The sequence below is a fragment of the Ipomoea nil genome, unplaced genomic scaffold, assembly GCF_001879475.1.
Source record: "Ipomoea nil cultivar Tokyo-kokei standard unplaced genomic scaffold, Asagao_1.1 scaffold2280, whole genome shotgun sequence".
NCBI lineage: Eukaryota > Viridiplantae > Streptophyta > Magnoliopsida > Solanales > Convolvulaceae > Ipomoea > Ipomoea nil.
Genome location: NW_017618708.1, coordinates 1000917 through 1010119, shown reverse-complemented (window position 1 = coordinate 1010119; position 9203 = coordinate 1000917). Strand labels below are relative to the sequence as shown.

General features: G+C 45.5%; 1 protein-coding gene across 1 annotated transcript; it reads right to left on the bottom strand.

Moving 5' to 3' along the window:
• Positions 1-2760: 2760 nt before the first annotated feature.
• LOC109150734 lies at positions 2761-6326 on the bottom strand. Its single transcript, XM_019298720.1, has 3 exons — positions 5520-6326; positions 3228-3280; positions 2761-3139 (listed from the first exon to the last, which is right to left on the bottom strand). The coding sequence occupies exons 1-3, from the start codon at positions 6324-6326 to the stop codon at positions 2761-2763; spliced, it is 1239 nt and encodes a 412-aa protein (XP_019154265.1).
• Between the last annotated feature and the right edge of the window lie 2877 nt (positions 6327-9203).

Here is a 9203-nt window from a genome sequence, read left to right as displayed (position 1 = left end):
TGGCGTATCTTACTCTGTCTGTTACTGCAGACCCTACTAGAGGGACAGATCATTCATGCCCAACGGCGGCGAGTGACGGACGCGCTCATTGAGGATGTTGAAAGTAGGGATGCGGACAACAAGAGCCTAAAGGACCTGCTGTCGATCCGGGAGGGTGCTCTGAGCAAAATGGAAGGCGAGCTTGGGGCACTGAGGAAGGAGCACAGAGCACTGCTGTCGACCCAGGAGGAGGCTCTGAGCAAAATGGAAGGCGAACTTGAGGCGCTAAGGAAGGAGCACGGAACACTTACACTTGCCCTAGGGAAGGAGCGGGAGGACCATGAGAGGACCCGTGTTGGTCATGCTGACGCTCTTGGCTGGGCTGTGGAGGCCTACAAGAGTTCAGCGAAGTTTAAAGAGGACGCGATGAAGTATGTGTGCACTCCTGAGGCTGTCCGGGTATTCCTCAAAACTGGAGCTGGCCAAGAGGCGGTCGAGGCCGAGGTGCAGGTTGCTTTCAACATTGGGATGTATACGAAGCAACAACAGATTTTTCTAGTGCTGAGGGAGAAGGTTTCGAATTTTGACCCCGTGGTACTTGGCTTGCCTGTCATAGAGAAGAATCCTGACCCTGAAAGGAGATCTTGCGATGCAGAACTCTGAGATGAACATGCGCCAAGGGAAGTGGGCATGTTGTGGTTTTGCAAGCTATCATGGCACATAAGTGACTTAAGATAATTCTTATTAGCCTCCGCATTTTTCTTCCCAGAAGGTGACTCACTGATCTCAGCAGAACGAACCATTGTAGTAAGTGAGTCGATGGGCTCATATAGCAATGAGATCCCATTCATCCAGTCAAATGATAGGATACAAGAAAATGCATACATAGAAGCACATAGAGCTTCAGGAAGTTCTTTGGATGGATATGTCACTCTGTACAAAATTGCAGCAGATAATCTCTCTCTCAGACAGTATATCTAAGCAACATCAAGAGCAGTTGAAAAAAAAAGGTAGCCACCGATCAACAACGACCTTCACTCTATTATCAGGAGACGACATAACGTTCTCTCCATTGGACAGGTCTGATTTTTTATTCTCTTCCTCACTGTCATCTTCGCAGCCACTTTCATTGTCATCACCATCATCATTGTTATCATTCACAGGAGCCACTACAATCTCAGTTGCAAGCAATAGCAGCAGGAGTGGCCCAATTATACTACAACGTCTTATGTGCAAACCACTATCTCCACGAGTTATCTAATCATATAGAATTATAGGTTGTTCACGGTTTTTGACTGACAGCTTGAAGTTAGTAGAGCAAGGATGCAATCGAACTTTATCACCACCTGCAGTTTCTACAACACTTCTCCTTCCACCTCTGAGAGTTGGAAGCATTCTCCCTACCATAGGATACAAACCAGCAACAAGGACAACGTGTAGAATTCCTGGATCTTGAGCATTTAGATTATACTCAGACATGTATCTTTATATAGTAAACCCATTTCGAAGCAATTCGGACTACAGCTACTTGCGCATTCTTAATATCATTTTCATGGTACCAGATGATACATAATACAGAGAACAGAACGTCGATTCCTCACCTTTTTGCTTGGCACCTTTCCAGCACTCAAACGCAACCACCACAGCCAATTGATCAGTACGCCCACCGTATAACGTAGCTAGCTCTGCTTTTGACCCTGATAGAGAAGAATCCTGACCCTGATGTCCTGGATGAATCCGCCGATGATGTTACCGATGCTCGTGAGGATTCTTTGGTGGACGAGTTTCATGGCATCGACACCAGCAACTTCCCCGATGTTCCACTTGATCAGATTGTGATTGAGGACATCAAGGACAACGAGTAGTTCTGTAGTCGTACCTGAGATTCTTTCCTTGCTTCCCAGCTATATCTTTGAATAATTTGCTTTTCTATGTTCGAAATAAAACTTGTTACTTTCGGAATACTTTCGGAATATTCAGAATAAACTTGTTACTTTGATTTTTTTTTTATGGGGCCGAGACGGACTTCGGCGTTGGCCGAGGCGTGCCTCGGCCAATCTTTGGCCGTGGCCGAGGCGCGCCTCGGTCCTGCCTTTTTTTTTTTTTTTTCACTTCAATAAACAACATGGGCGGACCATGAAAACCAGATATTATTTCACAAAGCTTCGTAAAGGATGATGACGAACTTGCTTCAATAAACATGGGCGGACCACGAAAACAAGATATTATTTCAGAAAGTTTTAGCATGTAGAGCGGACGGACCGCGATTACCAAGTACTCGTTCCAAATGATTACCACTATAGGATATTAAGGAAAATACTTGATCAAATGTTCCGAGTTCCATACCCGATCGATCATCCTTCCCCTTGTCGTTTTTAACTTGTATGTTCCTGGGCGCACGATCTCTTCCACTACGTAAGGCCCCTCCCATTTCTTTGAGAATTTTGCTCCTTCCAGGGGTTGGCTAGCTTCCCTTTTTCGCAACACAAGGTTGCCGACCTGGAAATATCGGGGTCGGACTTTTGCGTCGTGGTAGGACTTTAGCTGGCGACCGTAGTTCTCCATTTTGCAAAATGCCGCTTCTCTCTTCTCATCTAAGAAGTTCAGATCAACCCTTTAGTGGAGTTCATTCTGTTCTGACTCGAATTCCTCCACCCTTCTACTAGGTATGATCACTTCCACCGGGGCCCGAGCTTCGAATCCATAAGCGAGGGCGAACGGGGTTTCTCCGGTGGCCCTTCTTGGTGTCGTGCGGTAGGCCCATAGGATGCCGTCGAGTTCTTACACCCAGGCTCCGCCGGCTACTTCTAGCTTTTTCTTGAGGCCGTCGAGGATGGTTCTGTTTGCATTCTCCACTTGTCCGTTCGCCTGAGGATAAGATACCGCCACCCGGCTATGCTTAATGCCCCATCCTGCTAGGAATTCTGAAAATTCTCGTGCCTCAAACTGACGACCATTGTCTGTGATTACTTGAAGAGGGATACCGAAACGATACAGAATGTTCTTCTCGACAAACCTTTTGCACCTTGCTGCGATGATGCTCACCAGGGGCTCGGCCTCCACCCACTTCGTGAAATAGTCGATGGCCACAATGATGTACTTCCTGCTTCTAGTCCCCGTGGGAAGGGTGTAACACCCCCGATTTCCAGGCCATTTTAAACTTAAACATGTAAGATGTCTAACCACAATATAAGCAATCACAGAGGAAGTCTAACTATATAAAAACTGGAAAACGAAGAGTGTTATGCCACGTCCACACTAAGGTGAACGCACAGGCGAAAACAACATCCACATCATCAGTCTAAAAGGGACAAGGTCAAACCATACACAAGTCTAAAATCCAACAAAGAAGGCACACATCCCCAAAAAAAAACTACATAGTCTGAGGGATCTACAGTATCCATCACTAGATCGCGCTCGCCACTACTCGGAACCTGAAAAGCACATAGATAAATGGGACGACGCCCGGTTAGCGAAAGATGCTGGTAACCCACCAATACATGTCAATAGCATATATAGATAGATAGTATATACGAATCATTTTGAAACGGAATACTGTATATATAAGTTCAAAGCCAAGAATAGAAGTCAACCACAAGACTCTATACCACTCTCAATAAGGATAAGGGAACACATCCCAAGACAACAAGATGTAAACAACGACAACACAAGTAAGGCTCAAGGTATACTCTACCATCACTCAGTAGAATATCACCCGACATGCACAACACAAGAGGATAAGAGACTCACATTGGCAACACATGCCTTCGCGACATCACACGTCACGAATTGATAAACACACAATGGCAACACATGCCTTCGTGACATCACCCATCACGAATTGATTTGCCTTCCTTATGCCCGGTTCCAACCTTATGGCTACCCCCAACCTTATGTCTACTTCCAACCTTTACCCTCCAGGACCCCTGTACACCAAGTCCAACCTTATTCCTCCGAGGACCGTCGTCCCCCCTCCGACAACCTCCAACATTACCATCGATTACATAGTACACGAGGGTACCGATCACACACATGGCAACACATGCCTCCCAAGAAAACGTGAACCCATCACACAGGTCACAAACTCCATATTCGCGTCATGGCCACCACGAGGACCACTGCCGTACCTTAGTGACTATTGTCCCATACCATTAATCGTGCAATCCAGGTACAGCCACACACACGACACCATCATAGGAATCAATCAACGGATCACAACGAAGATATGAAACCATACTCAACAAAGAAAGGATCACAATCCGACAACAACGATGATTGACACAAGTCATCATCCACAATAGGAAAGAACAAACCACACACGCTAGCATTTAAACACCAAACTAGCATGCTTATCAAACGGGTAAACCAAACACAGTTCTGAAGAACATACAAGACTCATCATGGTTCAACGAATCACAAGATTGAACACTTAGCACGATTCAAGACACCAACACCTACATGGAGTCCTACCATATAGTTCTAGACATACGAAATATCAAGAAGACACTCAAATAGTTCCACAAAGAACATCGGGAAGTCAAAACATCAATTACCGGGTCAAAAGAATCGCGGGGAACAAATCCCCACACACCCACCATTCTGTACCCGCGGGTGGGGCCACGGGTGGACCCCCACCCGTGGTTCCGCCCACGGGAACCATCGTTCCACACAACCCGTACCCCGCGGGTACAACCTCTGTACCAAAAATATCCCTTCGGGGATTTTCAACACCAAGCTCAAATTCAAGTCCAAAACATGCCAAATCTCACCAAATACAACAAAATGACTTGAATCAAAGGAATAGCCAAGCAATGTCATACAAGAACCCTAATAACAACCTCTAGATATGCATTTTCACAAGACAATGTATCAACACTCACATTTCATAGCAAAATCACATGTAGAATCCAATAAATCATCATATAGGTAAGGAAAATAGATTTTGTAGAGCATGAGTTACCTCTTGAAGACAAAACCTTCACTTAACACTTCTCAAAGCCCCTAACAAGGTTCACCTCCCACACCCACTTCAAGAACACACCAAAAGATCATAAAGATTTCATCTTTAAGAAAAGATACCTTAGAAAACACTAAAAACACAAAAGGAACATAGATCTTACCCTCCTAGATGCTCAAGAGTAGGAAAGGTGGAATCTTGGAGACAAACTTTGAAGATCTTGGAAAGCCTAAACTTAGCTTGGAGAGAAAGCTAGCTAGGTTTTTAGAGAGAAGGAAGAACTTTTGATTTCAAAGTGTTAGGAGAGAAATGAAAGATGTCTTCTAGGTTAGCTTGGAATACAATCATAAGGGAAATGTCTTCTTTACCCTTACTAAGATGAGAGAGATGTAAGGGAACAAGGGAACTATTCACAAAGCTTTAGGTACAACACCTTGACTTGGGTTGACTAGTCAATTACTAGTCCCCGACTATTAAATTTTCAGGAATTTAAAGAATTAAATTACCAATTGGATTAGGATTAATTACTTAATTAAGCCCTAAATAAAATTTGGATTTACGGGGTGTCACAAAGGGCCCATACCAGGTCAATTCCCCATCTTGAAAAAGGAATCGCGATGCTTACCGGGGTGTAGTTTGTCGCAGGTCGACCCGGTAGTGCCTGGAATTCCTGGCACTTGGGAGATCGCTTTGTATACTCGGCACAGTCCCTCAGCATTTTGGGCCAAAAATACCCTTGCAACATGATGCGTCGTGCAATGGTGTACGCCCCTTGGTTCGCGGAGCATACCCCCTCGTGGACTTCTTCCATCGCCAACTTAGCTTCATCTGGGTATAGACACCTCAGTAACGTGCCGTTGTAGGAGCGTTTGTATAGATTATCGCCCGAGACGACGTAGCTGGGTGCCTGTAACTTTGTTACCTTTGCGTCTGCCTCATCTTGCGGTAAGGGCCCATCTGCCTTGTATCGCTTGATATGGTCAATCCAACATGGCTCCCTAGTCTGCACAGGGAAGACCCATGAAATATCGATAGTTGAAGTCTCGAGGTGTTCTAGCCGAGCGATCTTCCAGATGTGGTTGGGGACTCTGGTGCTTAGTTTGGAGAGCATGTCGGCGTCGGTGTTCTGCTCTCTTGGTACCTGGTGTATTTCATATCCCTCAAATTCGCGCAAGGTTCTCAGCATCGCGTCTCTGTATTTCTGCATGCTTCCTTCATTGGCTTCATATTCTCCAGATACCTGGCTGACTACCAACTTGGAATCGCATCGAATCCGAACCTTTTTCGCTCGTAGTCCTGCCGCCAACCGCAGCCCATTGAGGAGGGCTTCATACTCCGCCTCATTGTTAGATAACTTAAAGTGGGGCCGGCCTATTGAGGAGGGCTTCATACTCCGCGACTCACCACCGTGCCGGTGCGGGGCCGGCCCACGAGACTCGCCCATCCACTCTGTGGGTGATCTTTCTACTTCTCTATCTTCGTGTCGGCGAGGGCCTCAAGCGGAGGACCCCTCGGCCCGCGATTCTAGCCTTTGTCGCGCGGGCGCTCCGTGTCCCAATCGTTTCAAGGCAGAGCGGGAATGTCCTGGTTGCTGTCTGGCCGGTCCACTTCTTTGGGAGTCCTCCCCTGGACCCCCTGTCCTGGTACGGCGCCCTGCGTCCGTCGCTGCACGGGTTGCGTCCTGCTGGGCATCTACCCTCCGCGGGGATTCTACTTCTATTTCCTGAGGTCGCGGCGGACCACTTGGCCTTACAGTCCTACTGCCACCTGATTTTGCACCGTCGCTGCTTGTTGAATGGCATCGGCGATCGCCTGGAGGTTCACAGCTTGGTTTGCCCCTCCATTGTTGAGTTGGTCTCGAAGGTCCCTGGGCCTCCCGTTGTTGAGCTGTTCTCGGAGGTCCCCTCCACGATTGTTGGTGAGTTGGTCTCGGAGGTCACCTGAGGCATTGCCGTTGTTCACGTTGCGGGAACCGTGGGACTCCATTCTTCCAAGCTTGCTGTTGAAAGAGGGAATGAGTTGTATGTGTCGTTGCGTGCTTGAGTGTTGGACTCAGGCTCTCAATGAAAGCACCAATGACGGTAAATATGTTACCGGATAATATAATATGACTAACAATAGTTGTATTGCTGAGTGTTTCAGTACAGAATATGGCGTGTCCTTTGCTTGCTGAGGAGAGCCCCATTTATACCAGAGTCCTAACGGTAAAAACATGGGACATAAATGGGGAGCTAAGCTTTTAATTCACTATCATCAATGGTGGCTTCAATGGTGACTTCAATGGTGACTTCAATGGTGCCTTCAATGGTGGCTTCAATGGTGACTTCAATGGTGGCTTCAATGGTGACTTCAATGGCAGTAAAGGTGACACCTGTTGGAATTCTGTCCGTTGGTGTAACACCCCTAAAATTTAAAACTTTGAATGCTTATGAAATAACTACAATACTATCATTAAAACCCAAAACAGAGCGTAACTAAACATAAGTGTTTGGGGTGCTATGCCACATCTGAGCCAGAGAACTCAGATGCACAGGCAATACTATTTAAACATCCTCAAAACAGTGTCAATACATCATCATGGCACGCAGGCCGATAAGGAAACTAACTAACTAGGCTTCGGGTCCTCTAGCGCGCTCCAGAGCTACTCATCTGTGCCTGAAAGCCAAATATATCTATTCAGTGAATAATGCTGGTAACCAACTCCAACGCGTTAAAATACAATATAGGTATATATATATATATATATATATATATATATATATATATATATATATATATATATATATATATATATATATATATATATATATATATATATATATATATATATATATATATATATATATATATATATATATATATATATATATATATATATATATATATGAAAACCATTTTGAAGCCGGAAGATATATATACTTAGGAGACTCTAGTTTAAAACCGAGAATAGATTCAACAAGTAGGGGTAGGCACATTCATCAGTTATAATCACGCATATAAGATACTAGCATACACCCGAAGGTCACAAGATTATTCCACATCAAACATATCCGTATTCAATCATCATCTCAACACATAAGCACACTTTGGTGGTGCCGCAGGACCAATCGCATGCCCATACATGAGGGTCAGCGCATATAGCGCTAACACGGTCCCGAAGCACCCTGCCTCGTACCGCAGCACGAAGGGGTTGATCGCAACCAACCGATGAACCGCAGCTCATTTATAACGTTTGAACGCAACCAAACGGTGGACCGCAGCCCAAATAGTGTGTATTTCTGATCGCAACCAGATTATGAACCGCAGCTCATTTATAACGTTTGATCGCAACCAAACGGTGGACCGCAACCCTATATATATTTATATACCTGACCGATCGCAACCGGCCTGGTTAACAGCCGATGGTTCTCAACCCATCCAACTGCCCATATAGCCAATTGATCGCAACCAATTGGGGTATCATGCACACATAACACATAGCAAACACATGCAACCCACATTAGCACAAAGGGAGAAAACGTATAAATTAAACTTATGCGTGGTCAACCACATACTAGGAATAAGACTAAGGGGTTCATACATCTTTCACCTAGGCCAACGGGTTACCAATTCAACTAGCATGCAATATACAAGACTCTTTTATCCTACGATCGGTACCTGAAACATCAACCTAGACTCAGGCACGACTAACGGGGTCCAATGGGACACCACGGGGCATGGGGAAACATCAAACGGGGAAAACCACCAAGTCCCACTTGGGAAACCAGCGGGTGGCCGGCGGGTGGACGACCACCCGCCGGCGCTGCTATTCTGGGCACCGGGTGCCCGGCGGGCAGTCGCCTGGCTGCTGGCTGCCCGCTGCCGGTGGCCCTATTTGGGGCAACGGGTAGGTGGCAGGTTTCCCTACCCCCCACTGACTCTTTTGTAATAATTAGGTCCCGGGATCTTTCGTGGAACCCGAAACCATGTCTAGACACTTTCAAACACAAACGACGACACCACGTAATCAAGTAATGGATTAAAACCAAGAATCACATTAAATACATCCTAACATGACTTCTAAACATAACCAAGACTCAATACCCGAACATGCAAAATCCCACCCAAATATACCAAGAATATCACAATACGAAATCCACGATTTAACCTAGGGCTCTAATCATATTTAAATCACAAAATCATAACTTTATCTTTAAAATCAATAACATCAAGATTTATCAAGATCAACACACAATTATCAAGATCCTCTCATAATCATCAAGATTAT

Coding starts and splice junctions, on each gene's coding strand:
- LOC109150734 (XM_019298720.1), bottom strand. CDS start 6,326: ATGAAGCCCTCCTCAATAGGCCGGCCCCACTTTAAGTTATCTAACAAT. Junction 3,281..5,519: donor CAAGATGGGGAATTGACCTG/GTATGGGCCCTT, acceptor TGTCCCTTTTAG/ACTGATGATGTGGATGTTGT. Junction 3,140..3,227: donor TTCACCTTAGTGTGGACGTG/GCATAACACTCT, acceptor TACATGTTTAAG/TTTAAAATGGCCTGGAAATC.